Here is a 23367-nt window from a genome sequence, read left to right on the forward strand (position 1 = left end):
AATCCAAAAGTTTAGTATAGCCATAATGCTCACAATATCTGTCCATTTCCAAACGTGTTTGAAACAACTTACCTCATAAAACCTCAAGCTAGCTGAAAGCTGAAGGTGTTCATAAAACTGTGAAACAAAATTGCTCTATGGCTTTTTGTCTTCATTCACCACAGCAATGACTGTGCCACTCCTACCAGTCATTGTCTTAGCCCTTTTTGCTAGTGTCTCAGTGTGGTGCAGGAGGATGAACAAAAAGCAGCTCAGGAGTGGTGCTTGGGAGGCATAGTGTGTGATTGATGGCTCAGGTACTATTTTCAGCATCTTAAGAGATACGCAGAACAAGAAAGGGTTCCTAGCACTTTCTAACATGGCACTGGGTTTCCAGTACCTTATAAAAAGTGAATGGGCAGTTTCCTGCTTCAGTAGGAATCATAAGAAAGCTTCCTGGCATGATTCCTTAACAGAGCTGCTCCCTGGCTGTCTGCTGACAGGGCCTTGCGATAGACTGTGTGTTGCAAGTATGGGTCACCTCCGAATCTGAGCTTAAATCCTCTGCTAGTATGAAGTCTGGCAGAGGCTTGTGCTATTGTGCACTATATGATCTGGAAAATTGTTTGCCTTCTCCTTGATAGCAGCAGAGGCACTGCTTGGAGCAGGGTATGGACAGACAACAGGACTGTAACCTATTAACGTGTTGCTGTCAGAACTTTTTTCTTTCCTAAATGGAGCCTCCTCTTCTTTGCTCCATGAGTGCCTTTTGTGAGAATAAGAGTGAAGTCTGCTGTCAATCCAGAAGTCAGAGGAAATGTCTGTTTCTGTGCATTTCTCCACTCCAAATTTCTGAGCTCTCCGGCTCCTGGGAGGCATCTAGGTGAGGACCTTGTTGAAACAGCAAAGTGGCAGGCAGTGAGGATGCCCTTGAAGGCACAGGCATCATGCAGATGCAGACCAAACTGCTGCATGTGTTAACAGTGTAGGAGAGCACAGGGAAGACGATGAGTGCAATAATTGGAAAGGTGAACATAGAGCACATATTTACCATGTCTTGTAACACAAGGAGTATAAGGTGTCCCAGGAAATGATGAATTGGGATGAAAACAAGCAATAGGAAGCAGGTTTTTACCCAACACATAATTAAGGTATAAGAATGCTTGCTTTGAGGTGCTGCAGAGCCTGTAGGTCTTAAATATAGTTAAAGAGAAGATTAGCTCAACCAACAAAGGACTAGCCCAACAGTGGCTATTAATCACCATGATCTATATGTAACCTTAGGCTCAGGGAGAGATTGGTAAGGGGAGGCAAATGTGTTTCGGTTCTGTTCTGCACTTGGTCCTTCACACATGGATGCCTAGCACCACAAGGTGAGCAAGCAGAAGGGTTTTTTTCTGTGTAATACCTTATGTGAATACATCTTTGATCAGATATCTTTTCTTCCTGCTGTATTGCATATTGTGACATCCCACGTAAATAATTCCAAATGCATTTTATGTCACACTCAAAAATATCCTGTGTCCTCTCTGTTCACTGACACCGAGTCACTTCATGTGCTCGAGTGCTTCTAATTGCAATGGGTGCAGTTAAATTTGTGTTTGTCTCATTTGATTGCCTCTGCCTTAGGTTACTGATGAGATTTTGTTAGAAGCTTGTGTTTAGAACTGTGTCATGGCATGCAAAATGTACCATTTTGTGTGTGACTGCTACATTAGCATGCATGTGGGTGAGAAATCCACTTTAGCACTTGAGTAAACAAAACTCCGTTGTTTTCAGTATTTTAGAGCAGGGAGGAAATAAGGAGGTTTTGCCATAGCTTCTTTTTCAAAACCCACTGTCTATTTTCCCAAGGAGTGCCTCATTCCTTTTGTGTAAGGTAGAAGCATCTGGGAAATAGAAATCCTGGATGTGAGGACCATTTCCTGCACTGGAACAATGTTGTCCAGTTTACTCACATCAGGAACATGAGCACAGCATTTCTGTGTGGCTCAGGCTGGTAGGGGTATGTGTATTTTACAGCAGATCAAGTGATATAGTACATAAAAGAAGCCATCTATGTGGTGACAAAAAAACCCCACAGTTCCTAACTTCTTACGAGCTTGGTACTAAGGATTTCTATTTGATATGGCTTCAAAAGCTACAAACACATTTTACATTCAGTGAGACTCCAATGTTGTGGGACTGGTGTAACTAAGCAACACACAGGAAGGAAAACTGCACCGGGGCTGCAGTGAGGCCAGGTTGTACAGAGAGTATCAGAAAACATTCCTTTTTTTATATACTACTGGTCAGTCCTTGTTTTCTCCCAGTGGAGAGCTGAGGTGTAAGGATCAAAACAACCAAAAGATCTTGTGAGTTCCTAAGTTACGGCAAGCTTCATCAGACCCCAGGGTGTTCTCATGTGGTTTGCTACGCTACAAAAACATCAACTCTTTCAGATTGAGGTGGACATAGAGCCTGTACACCCTTATGAAGCTCCTGTTGAGTAGCAGCAGTAGTTTTAAGCAATCAAAAATAAGTGATCCCTAAGGATATTAATATGATCATATAGAGAGGTGGGTAAAGCTTTGGGACAAAGGTATGGAAAGGTAAGTGTTTTCAGCTGCTGGAAACCTAATGTTAGCAATAGTTCAGACAGTTTGCATCAGGTGGGCACCATACTGCTGCCCACTCCAAGACTGAATGCAAAAAGAGTTTTTGTTTGAGCAAGGAGGCACAGCCCCCAAATGGGATCTGTTTTCCTCAGTGTTGTGAGACTGTTGTGCCACGCACCTTCTGTTATTCTAGTGGCAACGGTACAGGCAGATCGTGGGCAAATGCTTGACAGCAGGACCTTGTCTGGCTGGACCCCTATTTTTGTATAGCAAATAAACTCATCAGGATGGCTACAGCTGTCAGTGGCTGGAAAGTTTTATAAATTTTATGAGGTTTTTTGTACTTTTTTTTAAGAATCAACATATGATCACCATCTTGTCACTGCAATCTCCTATACAGCTTTGCCAATCTTACTGCTGTTTCCCAGCCCAGAGGCAAAAGGCTCTCCCAGCCCCACCCCTAATTATAATCCCTACAAGGAGCTGCACTTGCAAGGAGGAGCAGTCTGAGACACGTGGGGTGGAGGGGAATAAGGAAACATCAGGAATTCGGCAAACAGCAGAAAGTGCTGAGAAAAGGAACAAATCCTGAAAGATGAAGCAAGGCAGCTGAGAAGTTAAAGGCAGCAGGGAGGAGCTGGCAGCATGTATGGGGAGCTCACACAGCCCTTTATGCAGGCCCTGAATGCAGATGAAGGAGCAGCCTCCTGCGACGTGGAGCTGGCTCTCCTGCGAGAACACTTCAGTGCATGTGCAGTTAAAAATAAAAGGTGTTTGTACAGAGCTGACTCTCTGCCTGCTAACATGAAGAAGAATGCAAATAGAAGCGTGAGCAACAAGGAGGAGGTGGTTTAATGGCTTTGGGGATTAGCAGCAGTATTTAGAGCCTTTCACCTCTCTGTTCCCTACATAAATCTTACCCCAGATTGATGGTTTTAGCCATCTGGCTTCTGTTTGCTTGTGTGCAACAACTAGTGAGACAGAGAAAGAACCTGATCAGCAAGGCAAAGAAAAAAGGTATATGACAGGCAAACGCATCCTCTTCTTCAGTGTCAGTAAAAGCAGATATGGTGCAATTACTCTGTTTCATAAAGCTTGGCAGGTAACAAGGGAGAGGGGAATGAAAGAGTAAAAGGCATCACTTGGTTCATGACTCTGTCAGGGAGCCTGTGACTTACACAAATGTCTATGCTCCAAGCAACTTGCTCCCAAATGCAAAGCTCTGTATTCTTTAGAGATAAAGTTACCCCAGATAGCATGAGAGTTAGAGGGTGAATTTCAATCATAGGTTAACTCTCAACTGTTAATTATTTTATGCTTGACTGGAAGTTGTTCTCTCATACATCACCAGTCTGATACCCTAATTTTATATACCATAGCCCAATTAATCAGCTCTAAGATTTTGGACTTTCAGCCATGTGACACATTCTGAAATAGACAGCTCCTGTTTCTCCTAAGCCTTCTAAATACTGACGTGAGTTTTCTTGTGGGAGGGCTGACCCTTGCAGTGAGTCACTGTCAGTTTTCCTCTCACTCTAGGCTGCGAGGTTTGTCATTCCAGCAAGGTGGTCTTGGAAGAGCTTCCCAAAATCTAGGGCTTTAATGGGGAAGCCATTCTCCAGTCAGAAGAATAACCAAGAGTGGATACATACACACAGAAATTATAGTGTGTTTTCATAGTCAATTATTTTGCAACAGCTCTTGAGTAATGGTGAGAGTTACAGAGGACCTCACCTCTGGACTTTGAAATGCAGGAGTTTGGGCAAGAAATATTGGGAAGTGTTTACTGACATCAAAGATTCCCTCTTGGGTTCTTCTGTGGCTTTACTCAATTTTGCTTTGAGATTACCGTCTGCGGTACATATTTCAAACCAAAGCAAACCTCTTGAAGACTTCCTCTAGATGAAGTAAAAATGAAGTATAAGAAACATAAAGGCAAAACCAAGAAGAACCAAAACCAAACAAAACCAAACGCCCGATAGTACAAATCTAATATACAGCACACTTGGCATTGATTTTCCTGTATGTTAGCCATGTAGAGCTTCGTCAAAAAATATTCTTATTTCATTTTTCTTCTTCAGAACTGATAACCAAGAAACTGCCTGTAATGTAATTATTATTTTATTGTTGAAAATGAATGAATTTCAGATGCAGATTACTGAAATACTGCTTCTTATCTCAAATAATCTGTCAGCTAAACGTGGTGTTTATCACTTCAGCCAGCCACCCCAACATCAGTGAAAGAGACCACATTGTATTTGATGTGGAAGCACTTCCACCAGATGCATTAATAGTGTGAGAGTAAGAATTATAGCCACATGACGTGAGTGGGGAATGCTGCATGCTGAATTGAAACTCAGATTCGGATCAAGAATTTTCAAAGGCACCACAATGACCTAGAGATTGTGTCAACAAGTAACTGGGAGCCCAAATCCCATTTTCAGAAGGACTTCACTGCCTTTCAGTGAGACCTGGGTTCTTTTTCCCAGGGAAAACCAGCCTTTAATTCACAATCAGTTCACAAAAGCCTCTTCATAATTATATTGCAAAATGACCTCACTACCTTTTAATAACATCCGATGTCTTGTCTGTGTCCATTATCACCAGCTTAGAAGCTATTCTGTTGCTTTGGGAATTTCATGTTCCAAGTCGCTTTCAGAATTATAATTAAGAACTTCCACAGAAGACCAGGTGATCTATGTGTGCTAAGATATTATATTCTGCTGATTTAGTGTCAAGCCTTAGATTAATTTGAAATTTTACCATGCTGCTTTCATTATAAACACTTCCATGGAAAGAATATGTTATTGGAAACTGAATAATCGTTAATCTCTGAATTAACCAAATGTTTTCTGAATGGTTTGTGGAAAAATATCAGGACACTAGTTGGAAATTCTGGCCCTGCTGAAGTCAGTGGAGGAATTCCTTTTGGCCTCAAAAAGATTATTTTTTTCATTTTCCTGACTAAAAATTACTTGTCAGAGCTCCTTAAAATTTCTGTACATGTGTCTACATTTGTACTGTAGTGGCCTGTGTGCTTTTTTTCATCTCCAAAACAACTGTTTGCAGAATAAGGAGAAAGGAAATAAAATGTGCAGTGTTTTTATTCAGTCCCAATCCTTTGTACTGGTCCCAATGCCCAAGAGAAGAAATATATAACCTGCTGTCATTTACTGGCTTCAGAAATTCCTGCCCTCTGGATCATGTCTGAATGAGATGGAGGGAGACGAAGACTGGATATAGATCCATCTGCTGGAGATTCACAAGCATCCACAAAAATTCTCACACTCAGTGTTTTCATACTTAGAGAAAACAGAATTCCCCATGGGTGACTCTGTTATCAACCAATTGTTCTGTTCTCATGATACTTAAATAATGTTCCAGGCCCCAAATCTTGATGAAAGCAGAGCTTAATCCAGATAGCATGTGTGACAGCATTTGGATCTCTGTGGATTTTGTAGTGTAAAGATCTGAGCCTGTGAATTAGGATCTAAATGCTACTGTTACTTTCCATTACCACGGAACACAACATCACAAAACTCCTTTGGGTTATAATGTTGGTCATAATATGCACATACACAAGTTTGTAAGATGTTAAAATTCAGACAGAAATTGTAAGCTTGTAACAGAATTTGCACGTGCTCAGATACATGTAAATGGGCATAAACGTAGTCTATGAGTTAGGAACATAGTCAACATAAACTTCTGTGGTCACTGAGCTGTCCATTGGATGATTTAGGCTCTGAAACAATGAATTACCTAGATGTTAACTAGGGCTCCCCGCCCCCATCAAAACAGCTTGCAGTAAGAAATTCCTTTGTTACTGAAATGCAACTTCTGTCAAAAAGAATCTTCTTTCTTCATATATCATCTTAATCTTTACAAGTGATCAATGCTTGCCTAGACCAAGTTTGGTCTTAAACGATTGTTCTAGTTGGCAGGATCAGTTGGACTCCATGATCTTAGAGGACTTTTCCAGCCCAAACAATTCTATGTTCTATGAAATTTATCATGACTCCTTTATGTGGTATGATTTCTGGATAACTAGTTCTCCCCTTAGCATAGCCAGCTGTTCCAAGGGAAGCAAGGCAAACTGAAACTTGACAAATAACCCCAAAAACTGTGCTGGAAAATGGAATGCAATTTCAATTTATTAATTCTGTAAATTATACAAAATTTTATTCCTTTTGTTTCCTGGATCTATTAATATCAGCCTAATACCAAACCCTTTCTTTCTCATCCATCTCCATATCTCACTGCAAATGTTAAGCAAACTACAGTATGGACAATTATAAACACAGAATAGTTGATGTTTAATGTTTCCTGGTATTCTTATTCTTTCTTTCTTTCTTTCTGTCTTTCTGTCTTTCTTTCTTTCTTTCTTTCTTTCTGTCTTTCTGTCTTTCTTTCTTTCTAGATTATGATAGTGAAAGAGGGACTGAGATGGTTGAAGAGACAGGTGAGTAAACAATATTTTATGCTAAAATATATCACTTCTCAAAAGCACCAACCAAACTGAAAGAATTCTTGAACTAATTATCTTGTTTGTGATAAGCAGTGCAAACAATTTATTGCCGATGCTACGACAGCCATTGCTGGTTTTAACATAACACAGACAAAACTCTCCCTGATAATAAACAGTACACAGTAAGAATGGCTGAGACTACCTTTTTCAGTGTCATCTTCTCTTATAATCCTGTGGGTGATACTCAATTGTGTTTGATTAATAACTAGTTTGAACATGAATGGGAAATAACAAAAATTCTCCACTCTCTTGTCTATAAAAAGGTGTGAATACAGCAATTCTCAAGTCATTTACATTTCTGATTAGTGGCCATGATTTGACTGCAATGTTTGGACCCATTGCCCCTTGTCCCATCACAGGTCACTACTAAGAAGAGCCCAGCCCCATCTTAGTGACCTCCACAGTGCAGATAATGATAAACATTTGTAAGATCCCCTCTCAGACTTCTCCAGTTTAAAGAGCCCCAGGTCTTTCAGACTTCCCTCTTAAAAGAGATGCTCCAGTCCCGTGATCATCTTCATGACCTTCCCTTCGACTCTCTTCAATTGTCCCTTGTTTCTCTAGTTCTGGGGAGTCCAGAACTGGACACAATACTCCAGGTGCAACCTCACCAGGACAGAGGAGGAGGAGAGCCTCCTTTGGTTCGGCCACACTCTTCATAGTGCACCCCAGAATAGCATTGGCCTTCTTGGACATGAGGGCACATTGCTGGCTCACTGGTAGACTTGCTGTCTACCAGTAGTCCCAGGTGCTTCTCCGCAGAGCAGCTTTCCAGCTGACCTTCACTGAGAGGTACTCAGTGGGTATTTCCTGCTGCATAAGAGACTCCAGTGCAGTGGAGGACCTTCTTTAATATGCAGTGTAGCTCCCCCTACTCCTCTTCTCTGCTTCTCCTTCCTAACCAGCTAGTACCCATCCATGATGGTGCAGCAGGCCTCTTGTGACCCTGATCCCATCTTATCCCAATCACTACGCAGGAACTTTCAGTTCCCTTTATGAAAAGATATGGGGTCAGAAAGGAGAGCCACACAGCAATAGGCAGAGATATGCCAGACAGAAAATGGAGGTAAGAGCTTTGGAAGCAGTACGTTAGCTGCTTAAATTGGCAAGATTGTCCTAAAGACAAATGGATTATGATGATTTATGCAACCAGTTAATTAGCTTAGAAATGAGAAATACTTGAAGAATGGTGTGTACGCATGGATGTGAAAACATGGATCTGCACAGATAGATATGTGTTAGACTGATGGATTTGCACGTTCTTTTATGGCTGTTCTGGCCTGTTGACTTTATTACATACAATTATAATTACTTTCTGGTGTCAAGATTACTGGATAGGAACTTTTAGAAATTTTAATACAATTAGTGTGATTGATACAGTTGTGTGTGCAGACATAAAAGGAGAAAAATAAACCCCATCATTATGCAACAAACATTTGCCAAACATTACCCTACAGCTGAATTTGTGGTATTCATCTCATATGTCCAATTTCATTTTTTACAGTTAGCATGGTGTGTATAATTTTATAAGGCCAATTATTTTGCATTTTTCATCTTGTTGCTCTTATGGAGATGATGCAAATTACTTTGATTTTTTTTCTTTTAAAGCATTTTGAATTAGAATTAAAAGGAAGTACATTTTCACTTAATAGCTGGTCTCTTCTTTCTTGCCTTGTATCCTTCACAGCTTCATTAATTTAGGTGAAGCTACATAGCTGTTCTGGGAAATTATCACTGAATTAAGTCATATGAGGAAGATTATTTCCCTACCTGTCTGTCTCTCTGTGCATATGAGAGAGATGAGATCATAGCTTCCCTCGCAGGTTTGCCTGTAGGATGCTGCAAGCTTCAGCAGCATGTACTTGGAGATATTTTTGGGAATCAGTGCATTGAGTGTCAGCAGTCAATATCTACATGGCTAAAGAGAAGTATCTTCAGCATGTCTGCTTCAGTAGTGGGGCAAATACACAGAAGTTATGCCCTTTTGACCTGTTTGTGTATGGCCTGTTTAAAGATTGTAGAATGTGTTTGCAGGAACTGTAAATCTATGCATAAATCCTGTTGTGGTGGGTTGAAATTACCCCCCAAAATGATATTGCCAGAGCAGCTCAGTTGGAAAGCAAATGAAGCTATATTTACAAGCACACTAAAATCTAGAAATATTAAATGCAATGAATATGTACAAGATATACAATATTTGCAATACCAGGGGGCTACCAATAGCTTCTCCCCTCTCTGCTCCCTTCTCCCCACCCTGTACAAGGGAAAAGAGAGAGAGAAGAACAGAGACTAGCTTGTTAGTACTTAGCCACAACAAAGAAACAGAGCCAAGGTCAGCAAGCCAGCAGAAGCAACCAGCTTGTATCTGCTAGAGCAAAGCAGCCGAAAAGGGAGGTTGTAGCCAGGTGGGGTGTCAGTCTCTTCTCCCAGACAACCTGTGACAGTTCAAGATGTCACAGTCTCAAGATGAACCAGGGGAGGTTTAGGCTGGATGTTAGGAAGAAATTCTTCCCAGAAAGAGTGGTTGGCTATTGGAATCTGCTTCCCAGGGAGGTGGTGGAGTCACCGTCACTGGAAGCGCCTAAAAAGAGACTGGATGAGGCATTTAGTGCCATGGTTTAGTTGATTAGGTGGAATTGAGTGATAGGTTGGTCTTGATGATCTCAAAGGTCTTTTCTAACCTGCTTTATTCTGTATTCTGAAAACAGAGAGAATTTATACAAGTAACTTTGTGTTAGTTATCAGACCAGTGGACCTCTTTAGACCTTATAATTATTTTCCCTTTACATCCAGGCAACCAGCACCAGAACAAGAGGGCACAGTCTCAGGCTGCATCAGGGGAGGTTTAGGCTGGAGGTTAGGAGGAAGTTTTACACAGAGAGAGTGATTGCCCACTGGAATGGGCTGCCTGAGGAGGTGGTGGGGTCGCCATCGCTGGGGGTGTTCAGGGCAAGGTTTGACAGGATGCTTGGTTGCATGGTTTAGTTGATTGGGTAGTGTTGGATGATAGGTTGGACACGATGATCTCGAAGGTCTCTTCCAACCTGGTTTATTCTATTCTATTCTATTCTATTCTATTCTAATGGTAATTTATGTGCATTTCTACCACTTTCTACTCAATCTGTGGAAAATTTCCTAGTCATCAGCCTAAAACTGCCACACCTGTATTTAGGGGAGTTTTCATTTTTATACTCTGATTTTTATCAGTTTGAAGGATATGTGTTTTTTACTGTTCTAAGGGAAAAAATAGAGTAGCAACTTCTAGTCACCGCTTCAAGCTATTAATTGAATAATCATTCTTCATTCCACTTGACTTCATGGGTCATGACTCCAGCAGATGGAGTCAGCAGTTGGCACCAATATTGATGACCTTGGTTTTTTGAGCTGTCTGTCTTCAATCTGCTTTGGTGTTACTTCTCCAAGTCCTGTGCTTAAGGAAGTTTAAAAAAATTTAAAAAAGGAGAAAAGAAGTGTTGGATTCCTGGAGAGCACATGTTGCAAACTACTCAGTTGTAGGACCTGTGGAAGAGATTCATGCATTCTAAATTTCACTGCAATTCCTGTGCCTCCTACTTCCTATTGGCTAGGTGTTTCTAAAGGCTAATATTGAACCAAGGGGGAAAATGAGAAGTACAGGGACACAAATGAGATGTAGACTCATGGTATCTGTGCCAGTTTCCCTTTGAAAAGAACATAGTAGAATGAGGGAGAGGTTACAGAATTGGTCCTAATTTAAACCTGGTGGCAGGAATGAGAAGAAAAAAACCCTGATCCTGGTCTGGTGTCAGCTGAAGTCAGTGGGAATATGTCCACTGACTTCAGCACACACAAGATTAGGCCTTGGGAACAGCTAGGGAATTAGGTAGGCATAAGGAGTAACAGATGACCAAATGTGTGCATTGAGTGATGGACACATTATGAAAGTAATCTGTCATGTGTTTCTGCCACCCTGAAGTGATTTCTCTTCAAAATAAACAAGAAACTGTCTTAATTGCATCTTCCAGATAGCTTCCATGAATAACTACATTAAAAAACAAGCATGAATGATCATTTTTGCCAGTTACTGACATAACATCACTGCATATATTGGAATAAGAAAAACATTTAAAACCAAAAATAACCTTGTCTGATTAAATATACACACTCAAGATTACTCTCTTAATGACATTTGATTCACAAGATTTCAACCCATCCGTTTGTTATTGTGGAAGCTGTATCTTGTAGCAACCGATGACTTCATGGCCCCACTTAATTCAAAGCACATTGATAGTATCATATGTCATCCAGTTGCTGTTAGAATGGTTTGAGTCAAAAGTGCAGATACAGTAATAGTGGGTATGGAGCCCTGCACTCTTACATCTCACCTTTCCTTTATGAATTATTTCCTGCACAGGCAAAGAGAAGAACCAGATAACCTAATAGTCTTCTCTGCCTTTAATTTATGTGATATAACAGTGCAGAGTCCTGATGCTTAATGTTTTAAGCTTCATTAAGGGAAGATTATTCTAAACCTTAACATCTGACTTTGTTTTATACCCATACATTCGCATATCTATTCACAGAAGCGTGCAAAATAAGCTCTAATACTGCCATAATTGTGTGTACAATTGCAGTGATTGCATGTGGAAATTATAGAAGCAAGTGCTTTTATGAGAAGCATTGTCCAGATTTCTGTACAATAGTGTCATGGTATTATGCACTGACATCAAGTAATGTCTTACCATTAAGAAAGGGGGGGAGGGAAGCGGGGGGAAGAGTAAAAGAAACACAGAAGTGAGTTTCAGTTCTGAGTCTATATTGTCCCCCAACCTGCTCAGCTTCACTCTCCACCAGGTACCTAAATCTTTTGACCTCACCTGTGTGAATGTTGCCACACCACTGTTTCTCATTTCCTATCTCAGAGTTGTTCATAATAAACGCCCTGCTGATTATCCTGTTTCTATCCTGAGCATCCTAATTAACCACCTATTCATTAGCACAGAAGTCATAGCCAGCTAGAATGTCAGGACATTCACATAAACAAGGGAAGCCCTACTACAATCAGTGCTGCACAAGATACAGTATTTCTTTGTATGTTTTACTGTGTACCCTCTTGGATACTTTTATTTGGAGGAAGACCTACTCTTTCCTTTCTTCTTACTTTCTTCTTTTTTTTTCCTTAGATGCAAATAGCAATCACTTGTAACCAGGGAGATTTGGGATTTGTGAGGGATTTGGGGAATAGCTTACCTGGAGACAGACTGTGAGATTTAAGTGGCTTGTTGACCCTCTGAATTAGCCTGTAAAGAATCATTTCTCCCAGTGTTAGAGCTCAGAACCTTTTTGCTCAGATGATCATGATTAGAAAATCTTTTAATATGATCTGTTTGAACACTGGTCTAGGTGTACTATTTTTAAACAGAAATTTCCAGGCAAAAATTCTATAATATTTAGCTAACTCTTCTGAAAGACATACAGCCTGTTGCAGAACAGAAAGGGTTAAGAGTTCTATATTGACCATAATAAAAAGACATTATTTTGAAGCCTGCACAGTTCCTTTTCTGGCTCTGGAATGAGAGAAATCTGCTAAAAAGCAGGGAAATTGTGATTGAAATCTTGTTCTCCTGGGATAGTGCCTCTACATCCTTTTGTGAGCATTTTAAGGTTCTTTATAGAGTGCAAAAAGATCATTTCTTTTGAGATAGTAACAGCTCTGACTTCTCTGAATCGAAGCCTCCTCCCTCTCTCTCTTTGTGCTGTCAATTAAGATGTCGAACGTATTGTCTAATGTATTCAACTACTCCTGAAAGACCTGGCTGGACATTTGCACTTAAACTTGATTGACATTTGACTGGAAGAAGCCTCACAGATTGGTTGGATGATAAAATTCATCACTAAAGGGGTGAGTGTTGATTGAAACACTCCTATTGATTTGGTCTCCTGATGTGAATTGTTGTCAACCAAAAAAGGGACCGTAGCAGGTAGTTCAGAGTGGCATTAGAACCAAAGAAGTCATAAGTCAATAATCAAGTTATTTTTCTCAACAATAGGAGAGTGTTGGCAGGAAACAATCTTTAAAAGCCTGGTTATTTTCAGGACCTCTCTTTTGTACTGAAGTTCTTGTTGAACTCTATCTTCATTGCTCCTGAGTAACCCCTTTAAAGAGTTGACGAACTTGTCTTTTATTTGACAGCTTGTTGGTCTACCTTCTGATCCCCAGCCAAACCAGAAAACATGTTCTGCTTTACAGTAACTATCTTACTTTACCAATTGCTGAGGGCCCTTCGTGCTCTGAACTACATGGAGTTCTGTGAAGAATCAAAAATTATGTTCTAGAAGAGCAATTCCATTTGTCTTTTCTAGATAATTGTCATTCCTTAAAATTCAGCAAATGAGATGGAAAGCAATTTCTCACAGATCTCCATTTTGGATTTTTTGTTGAGGATTCCCTATCCGTGCCTCTTCCTTTTTTTTTTTCCTTTTTTTTTTTTCCTTTTTTTTTTTCCTTTTTTTTTTCTTTTTTTTTCGTTTTTTTTTTCATTTTTTTTTTTTCGTTTTTTTTTTATTTTTTTTTTTTTTTTTTTTTTTTTTTTTTTACATAAGCATATTAGAATATCCAGTTTCCAAGGGGTGGAGGCAGAGAACTTTTCCGAGTTTCCTGGGCTCCATGTAAAGCCAACAATATGTCTTTTTGTCTCTTGAATGAACACAATATTCCCCTTGACACTCTAAGTTCCCTTTCCACGTTCTCACTTCTTTCAGACATCCCATTTGGAAACTTTGTAGCATTTTGGTTCTAGATACACCTACCTGTGGCAGGACAGAAGACAAAAAGGTCTTTCCAGGTCATAGCAGAACTGAGCCCTTTATGAAGCCTGGGCATCTAATCACTGAGAGCTGTTTAAGAATCCACTGACATAGGGAGTGGATGATTGTGTGGGGTACGTATGACAGCAGAAGAGGCAGGTGTTTTTGGAACACTTAAGCAATTTATAATACTCATGTTGATAGCATCTTTTTCCTAGTTGCTAATTAGCTAATCAGTCTGAGGTAATACCATGACTCTTATTTTCTCACAGCTTGGCAATGGGGTAAACCAAGTGAAATCATGTGTCTTCCTAAATTTCCTAGGTACAAGCGGTCAAGGTTTCTTTCCAGAATGCACAAAAGTACATTTCCTTTAGGCTTCTCCTTCACCCAAACCCTCAGTTGGCCACAGGAAACTGGAGGTCAAATGGCAGAAAGTCATTTTCTTGTTGTGGTTGAAGAGATTCAGTAAGTGCAATGAACTGAGTTTTAGTAGTCTGCCATTCTCAGCTTTCATGGTTAAGCAACAATCTTTGAAGAATGTTTTAATTAGTAAACTTGCTTTCATTAAATATCTTAATTTACAAATACCTTTTGTGATTAATTTCCAGTTTGGCCTCCCTTCTGTATTGACAGGTTTTCTGTGCTACCAGTTTGTGCCTCTGGGTCTATCAGAGAGAACACATTGTAATCTAATCCTTTCTTTGAAGATGATATTTTGACAGAATAGTTTGAAAATGGTGTAGAAAAAGTTCATAATTTGTAAAGTTTGACAAACTGATGTTGAACACTGTGAATATCAGTGAGAGATCCTAAACTTAATTGCCCTCAAATACAAGGTTCCTTGGGAAACAGCCCTTAGAAACAAAGGGGTCCAGGAGAGCTGGGACTGCTTCAAGGAGGAACTCTTGAAGGTGCAGGAACAGGCTGTGCCAATGTGCCGGAAGATGAGCTGCCGGGGCAGCCGGCCAGCCTGGATGGGTGATGAACTTCTAAAAGAACTAAGGGAAAAAAAGAGGGTGTATCATCTTTGGAAGAAAGGGGAGGCGACCCATGAAAAGTTTAAGGATGTTGCTAGGTCTTGTAGGAAGAAAATTAGGGAGGCAAAAGCACATTTGGAGCTTAGACTGGCCTCTGCTGTGAAGGACAACAAGAAGTCCTTCTATAAATACATTAATAGCAAGAGGAAGGGCAGGGACAACCTCCACTCCTTGGTGGACACGGAGGGGAACGTTGTAACAAAGGATGAGGAGAAGGCAGAGTTACTTAACACCTTCTTTGCCTCAATTTTTGCTAGCAGGTCAGAATGTCTTCCAGACAGCTGGCCTGCAGAGCTGGCAGAAAGAGCCAGGGAGCAGCATAGATTTCCTCTGTTCCATAATGGGGTAGTTGGTGATCTGCTTAGCCGCTTGGATTTCCACAAGTCCATGGGACCAGATGGGATCCATCCCAGGGTGCTGAGATTGCTGGCAGATGAGCTGGCCAAGCCACTCTCCATCATTTTTCATCAGTCCTGGCTCACTGGAGAGGTCCCAGAAGACTGGAAGCTGGCCAACGTGGTACCCATCCACAAGCAGGGCCGGTTGGATGAGCCAGGGAATTCCAGGCCTGTCAGCCTGACCTCAGTGCCAGGCAAGATTATGGAACAGGGCATCTTGAGTGCAATCACACAGCACTTAGAGGATGGCCAAGGGCCCAGCCAGCACAGATTTAGGAAGGACAGGTTGTGCCTGACCAACCTGATCTCCTTCTATGATCAGGTGACTGCCTGGTGGACGTGGGGAGGCCTGTGGATGTAGTCTACCTGGACCTCAGCAAGGCCTTTGACACTGTCCCCCACAGCAAACTCCTGGCCAACCTGTCAGCCCATGGCTTGGATGGGAGCACACTGCGATGGGTTAGGAACCGGCTGGAGGGCCGAGCCCCAAGAGTGGTGGTGAATGGTGCCACATCCAGCTGGCGGCCAGGCACCAGTGGCATCCCCCAGGGATCAGTGCTGGGCCCCGTCCTCTTTAACATCTTCATTGATGATCTGGATGAGGGGGTTGAGTCAGTCATCAGCAAGTTTGCAGATGACACCAAGCTGGGGGCAGGAGTTGATCTGCTGGAGAGTAGAGAGGCTCTGCAGAGGGACCTCGACAGGCTGGGCAGATGGGCAGAGTCCAACGGCATGAGATTGAACACATCCAAGTGCCGGGTTCTGCACATTGGCCACAACAACCCCATGCAGAGCTACAGGCTGGGGTCAGAGTGGCTGGAGAGCAGCCAGGTGGAGAGGGACCTGGGGTTACTGGTTGATAGTAGGCTGAACACGAGCCTGCAGTGTGCCCAGGCAGCCAGGAGGGCCAATGGTGTCCTGGCCTGCATCAGGAACAGTGTGGCCAGCAGGAGCAGGGAGGTCATTCTGCCCCTGTACACTGCACTGGTTAGGCCACACCTCGAGTACTGTGTCCAGTTCTGGGCCCCTCAGTTTAGGAAGGTGTCTCCGTCCGGAGAGGGAAAGAGACTCAGTTCTTTTGAATATTCCCGTGTTGTGAAATTAGAGGCACAAGCGAGGCCAAAATATCAACAGCTAGACTATTTATTACATAAATAAAATGGAAATAAGGAGGGGAGAGGGAGAAGATAGAGAGGGAGAGAGAGAAGAGAGAGAGAAGAGGAAAGGAATTATATTACCACACCACTCACACCCCCCCCCCCCCCCCCCCCCCCAAGACAGTTTGAGTCTGTGGAGGAAAGGTGCTGCAGGAGATGCTGGGTTTGTAGAGAAACGGTGCTGAGGCTTTGGCTGGAGAAGAGATGTGGTCCTCTGGGCAGCCTGGGTCTGTAAAGGGTGCTGAGGCTTTGGCTGGAGAAGAGATGTGGTCCTCTGGGCAGCCTGGGTCTGTAAAGGGTGCTGAGGCTTTGGCTGGAGAAGAGATGTGGTCCTGGGTCTGTAGAGAAAGGTTGCTGAGGCTTTGGCTGGAGAAGAGATGTGGTCCTCTGGGCAGCCACTTCAGCTCCATGAGTTGCAGCAGGTGGGACTTAGGACACAGAGAGAGGGTTCAGTCTGCTTCTCCCAGGCTCCACGGCCTTTTTTTTTCCAAAGCAGCATTGTCCCGGGCTTTTCCTTCCTTCTCAGCACATGCTCCTTCTTCTGCATTTTAATTCTTCTAAGCCAGTAGTGGTCAAGTATTTTATACAGTTTTTAGTCCTTAGGTATGTGTCCAAGCATTGTCCCTCAAGAATTCAGGGGCCAGGAAATCCTCCTTAGGTAAATATCCAGGTATCGTTCCTCAGGAAATCTTTCTGTGCATTTCTGTGTGTTTGGGCAGGGGACTAGAAGGGGGTGGGGGTGGGCCTCCACCTTCCCCTTCTCCATCTACCTGCCCACACACTCATTACACATCAGGAAACAGGTGGTGAGTCCATTGTCTCACCATCCTCCCTTCCTGGGGGTATCTGGTAGCTGGAAATGATCTTGTCCTGAAGGCGTAATGGCTGGGTCCTTGGGCCATTGCAGGCCAGCTGCAGTCAGTGTTATCACGATGCAATCACAAGGTGATTTGCATCCAGGATTGGTAGACAGGATTCCTACATGATCTTTGCACCTTCTTTCCAGTGTCTCTGCCCAACAACATATTGTCTGGGCAAGCAGCAAGTGATTTTATCTTTGTTGAGTCACACAAGGAGGGACAAGCTTTAGTCTCTCACAGAAGGATGTTGACTTGCTGGAGCGTGTCCAGAGAAGGGCTACAAAGTTGGTGAGGGGCTTGGAACACAGCCCTGTGAGGAGAGACTGAGGGAGCTGGGGTTGCTTAGCCTGGAGAAGAGGAGACTCACGGGTGACCTTATTGCTGTCTACAACTACCTGAAGGGGGGTTGTAGTCAGGCAGGGGTTGGTCTCTTCTCCCAGGCAACCAGTACCAGAACAAGAGGACACAGTCTCGGGCTGTGCCAGGGGAGGTTTAGGCTGGAGGTTAGGAGGAAGTTTTACACAGAGAGAGTGATTGCCCACTGGAATGGGCTGCCTGGGGAGGTGGTGGGGTTGCCGTCGCTGGGGCTGTTCAGGACAAGGCTCGACAGGATGCTTGGTTCCATGGTTTAGTTGATTGGGTGGTGTTGGATGATAGGTTGGACATGATGATCTCGAAGGTCTCTTCCAACCTGGTTTATTCTATTCTATTCTATTCTACTCTTTTTACTCAGGAAGTTTTCTTTTTACTCCAGCTTACTTTTGCTTTCTGGCTAAAAGGTTGGAGTGGATTTTTTTTCAACCAGAACATTTTTATCTCATAAAGCTTCTCTATCAAACTTGCTTCCCTACCTCTCATTTCATTATTAATTTCAGTCAATGTTCATTTGCTACTCTTTTATAATATTGAGTGGAGAATTGATCTGAGAAGGAAAAATCATTTAATTCAGAGTATTTCTCCATAATGCGGTCTAATATATAATGTTAAAAACTACAAATTAAAGCATTATTAAATGTTTTATTTCTGAAGAGAGTAAGAGCTTGTGAAGAAGTACATTATTTAAGTATGAGCTTTCGTCACTGCTGTCATGTGAAAGTTAGGAGAAGTCCAGTCCAAGCTGAAAGATTCCTCTTACGTCTTTTATAACAGATGATGCAGTAGTTAATTTTAATAATGGAAAGATAGGTATCTGATACTGGAGTGCTGAGATAAAATGTACTCCCAATTGTGGTCATAACTGATGCTCTAAAATCAAAATAATATATGTCATTTTAAATATTACTTTTTTTAATGTTTAAAGAAGGATTGGAACCGAAACACCAGCCTCCATCTCCCGCAAAGAGCAAAGCAGAGCAGCCTGAGGACCTGCAAGATGATGCTGAAGGTAGGTTGTCTGACAGCTTTTCAGAGCTATTAATCAGTTTTGCAGTTTGAGGAGGAAGTTTTACTCTGACTTCTTGGGAAAGCACTGGAAAACTTTGATTTAAGAATGTCATTCGCACACACTTGGAAAATTCCTTTTGGCCTGGACCATGAGATTTTAATTCTTCTGAAGTGTATTTAATCTCAATGTAGTTCTTATATGATGGGCTACTGATTATTGCTGATATATAATGGGACACTGATGCTCTTTTCTGTCTAAACTGTTTGGAGTTTATAAAATCAATACCACAAAAAACAATGTGTATTGTGCAGGGCTGGTTGAGCTGGTCAGCTAAATAGGCTATCTGCTGCAAAACATGGAGCAATAAAATTATTACTTTGCTTTTCTCCAAGAAATTTTAGCTGTATCCATTTTTACAAACTCCTGGCCAAGATGTCAGCCCCTGGCTTGGATGGGAGCACACTGCGATGGGTTATGAACTGGCTGGAGGGCCGAGCCCAGAGGGTGGTGGTGAATGGTGCCACATCCAGCTGGCAGCCAGTCACTAGTGGTGTGCCCCAGGGATCAGTGCTGGGCCCCATGCTCTTTAGCATCTTTATTGATGATCTGGATGAGGGCATTGAGTCCATCATCAGTAAATTTGCTGATGACACCAAGCTGGGGGCAGGAGTTGATCTGCTGGAGGTAGAGAGGCTCTGCAGAGGGACCTCGACAGGCTGGACAGATGGGCAGAGTCCAAGGGCAGGAGATTGAACACATCCAAGTGCCGGGTTCTGCACATTGGCCACGGCAACCCCATGCAGAGCTACAGGCTGGGGTCAGAGTGGCTGGAGAGCAGTCAGGCTGAGAGGGACCTGGGGGTGCTGATTGACGGTAGACTGAACATGAGCCTGCAGTGTGCCCAGGCAGCTAAGAGGGCCAATGGCATCCTGGCCTGCATCAGGAACAGTGTGGCCAGCAGGAGCAGGGAGGTCATTGTGCCCCTGTACACTGCACTGGTTAGGCCGCACCTCGAGTACTGTGTCCAGTTCTGGGCCCCTCAGTTTAGGAAGGAGGTTGAGTTGCTGGAACGAGTCCAGAGAAGAGCAACAAAGTTGGTGAGGGGTTTGGAACACAGCCCTGTGAGGAGAGGCTGAGGGAGCTGGGGTTGCTTAGCCTGGAGAAGAGGAGACTCAGGGGTGACCTTATTACTCTCTACAACTACCTGAAGGGAGGTTGTAGACAGACGGATGTTGGTCTCTTCTCCCAGGCGGCCAGTACCAGAACAAGAGGACACAGTCTCAGGCTGCGCCAGGGGAGGTTCAGGCTAGATGTTAGGAAAAAGTTCTATACAGAAAGAGTGATTGCCCATTGGAATGGGCTGCCTGGGGAGGTGGTGGAGTCGCCATCACTGGAGGTTTTCAGAAGGAAGACTTGATGGGGTGCTTGGTGCCATGGGTTAGTTGTTTAGGTGGTGTTGGATTGGTTGCTGGGTTGGACGCGATGATCTTGAAGGTCTCTTCCAACCTGGTTTATTCTATGTATACTCCAGTGATGGTGTTTATGCTGTATGACATACATATTCTGTGGTCAGAAGTTACAAGTGCTTACACGGGTGCCTATATAATACGTGCAACGACTTGGGTCTTTGTAGGGCAGCTTGTCTAAGTGTATGGAAGTAAACGTGGTCTATGTTGTTCTAAAATTGGATCAGAGGAAGTCATCGGAAGAGTTGCTAAAAGATACTAACATGAAGGCTCCGAGGAGACCGTATTGTGGCCTTCCAGTATCTGAAGGGGCCTGCAAGAAAGCTGGGGAGGGACTTTTTAGGGTGTCAGGTAATGATAGGACTAGGGGGAATGGAAAAAAATAGAAATGGGTAGATTCAGGTAGGATGTTACAAAGATCTTCCCCATGAGCGTGGTGAGACACTGGAACAGGTTGCCCAGGGAGGTGGTAGAAGCCTCATCCCTGGAGGGTTTTAAGGCCAGGTTGTGAGCAACCTGATCTACTGTGAGGTGTCCCTGCCCATGGCAGGGGCGTTGGAACCAGATGATCCTTGAGGTCCCTTCCAATCCTAACAATTCTACGATTCTTACTTTCAGAGTGCAGGGTTACATGTGGTTCTCCTGTATGAGGGAGAGCAAAATGCCCCAATGCTGGAGAATTCCTCTTATATGAAACAGTTAAAAGGATGAACCTCAATCTTTTAAGCTGTGGCAGTTCCTTATCATGGAACCTAATGCTCTTCAACTGGCACATCTCATTCTGCACCTCAAACCAGCCACAATCTTCATCATTTTGACCTAGCACTGTGCATTCGGCTCCTAAAATGTTCGGACTGGGGTATAGTGTGAGTCATAAAGAGCAGAAAAATGTTAGCATCTATCACTTTAAGTAACTGTTAGTAACATCCTGTCACTAACATTTTGACTGGTTGTTAATGGCAAGTACTTAAAGCAATAGCTGTCATCGCCTGGAAGGTGTCGGGGAACCCAGGAAATCTCATCCTGAGCAGTCATCTTTTCTTTCATGCTGCACTAAACCCAGCTGAAATTAAAATACCAATTTTGTGTTTGGATTAGAGAATTCAGTGATGACAAACCACATGTCAGCTTGTATGCAGGCTAAACAGCGTGTGGGATCATGGTGTCATTATCCATATTCCTAAACAGGCAACACAATAATAGTAGGTTTTATGGTGTATTTTTATATGGAGTATGACTAAAAGCTCTCATTCTATCAATGTCTTTAAAATAAAAAACACTAAAAAAAGGAGAGCAAGTGTTGCAAAACTGTAAGGTTTTCCTTCCATTGGAAAAATAATTGATGTTCCACTGCCTATTTCTTTGGCTTGCCAGATACAGTTTACTAGTTTACTGTGCCTGTCAGTGTGTCCTAGTGACCTACAGTTCACTTTGTGGAGCACAAACAAATGCATTAGAAGGCTGAAGTAAATAGTCTGGCAATACATTGCCTCGAGCTGTGAAATTCCTTGGATTTGATGCCATACAGTAGATTTTGCTGATGCAGAATTGAGGCTGGTAACACGTAATCACTGCTGCAGAATTTAGTCCAGCCAGTGACAGAGCCTGCATTTCCCCAGGCAGGAATCAGGCCTGTAAAGTTTAGGACTGAAAGTCTAAATTTAGATGTGAGGGTTTTTATTGTGATGTGGGAAAAAAAAAGAAAAAGAAAAGGGGGTAATTAAAGTGTTTGCTTGAGGGGGGCTGGGGAAGAAACCTGGCTCTGATTTCTATGGCATTACCTGAGCCTCTGCTCTGAGGAGGAATAAAGCAGTTAGGTTCCAGACACAGAATTCCTCTAAAGCTGCTGAGTGGCTGGAGTCTAATGCAACACACCTGCAAGCCACTACCATTTGAGAAAATGGGATTTGCACACATTTGTCTGAGAATGGGATTTAGTTTCTACTGTTTTGATTATTAGCTGTTGGTTTTGACTAATTAAACAAACTTTTCATGTGGAACCGTGAGGATTATGAAAGCTGTGAATATGTGACATGAACCAGAAATACATGTCTGAGGAATTTTATTTAGGTAGAAGTTTGTCTTCCCTTCCTAAAAGCTGCCCTTTTCTTTTTTAACAAACCTTTGAGTACCTAATGTGTGTAAACAGCATCAAATAAAACACAGTAAAGCCAAACCCTGCCTGAGCTCAGCTCTGTTGAATTTCCCTCATGATAAAATTGAAGTGCCTGGTCTTCAGTATGTTTTAACTTTGGGACACCTAAAACATGTGAACTACCCCCAGTTTAGAAACCAGCAGACAAATAAAGAAAAAAATACCAACCACAAAAAGCAACAAAACAAATCAACCAACCAAACCCCACCACACCAAAAACCCCAGCAGATAAAGGAAAAAACCCACCCATACATTTAGCAATAAAATGAAGTCAAAAGATGCTAACATTTAACATTAGAAAGTCTTTTGCCCCTGGTAACATGACCAGATGTAAAATATTTAACAACTATGCACCGAGGCACAGGAAGAACCAAATACTTTTTAATCTACTTAGCTAGCTGTCAGGGTTCTTTTATACTGAAGATGGGAATACAGCCTCATGCATGCTCCTGTGACAGTCTGTAAAAACTGTTCTACTGAGTTCAGTAATATTTCTGCTGCCATGCTTTTCTCCAGCACACCAAGCAGATTCATTGGGTAGAGCTAATGAAGCAATATCTTTTCAGCGCATGTAGAAACCTCCACAGAAGATCAGGGAAAGTAGGCTCCTTCATTATTACCCTCTCTGCAATCAAGGAAAGTCGAGTGAGTGTCTGTATGCAAGGAGCTTGTTTTGCAGTAAGCTAAAATAAACACTTGACATGCTAATGAAAGCAATTTTATACCAAACCTCTGAAGTATTAATGGTGTCTGTTATTATGCTATTAGATATATTGTTCTCTGCCTCCAGACCATTGATAGAGGAAAGCAAGTGTGAACTGCATAGCAGATTTCCCTGTCAACAGTTATATTCAGTAGTTCTTCATTGTAGCATAGGTTATTGTCTGGGGAAATGGATAGACTGGATACATGGAGAAACATTCTTTAGTCCCAGGTTCCTTGCAGTATTTCAAGTTTGACATGTGCAAACATGCAGTGCAATTTTCTTCTTCTTTTTTTTTCTTCCCCTCTTTGTCTTGA

At 42.4% G+C, this 23367-nt stretch overlaps 1 protein-coding gene across 6 annotated transcripts in view; it reads left to right on the forward strand.

Annotated features, from left to right (window-relative positions):
- The window catches only part of MACROD2 (mono-ADP ribosylhydrolase 2), a 1047040-nt gene that overhangs the window by 950608 nt on the left and 73065 nt on the right, over positions 1 to 23367 (forward strand). For 4 of the 6 annotated variants that reach the window (XM_054180117.1, XM_054180116.1, XM_054180112.1 and 1 more), the window contains exons 10-11: positions 6994 to 7035; positions 18643 to 18726. In XM_054180117.1, coding sequence (XP_054036092.1) covers positions 6994 to 7035; positions 18643 to 18726 — 126 coding nt within the window. The remainder of the gene's footprint in view (positions 1 to 6993; positions 7036 to 18642; positions 18727 to 23367) is intronic. The other 2 variants (XM_054180114.1, XM_054180115.1) reach the window with 1 other exon arrangement.

The sequence above is a fragment of the Dryobates pubescens genome, chromosome 3 (genome assembly GCF_014839835.1).
Source record: "Dryobates pubescens isolate bDryPub1 chromosome 3, bDryPub1.pri, whole genome shotgun sequence".
NCBI lineage: Eukaryota > Metazoa > Chordata > Aves > Piciformes > Picidae > Dryobates > Dryobates pubescens.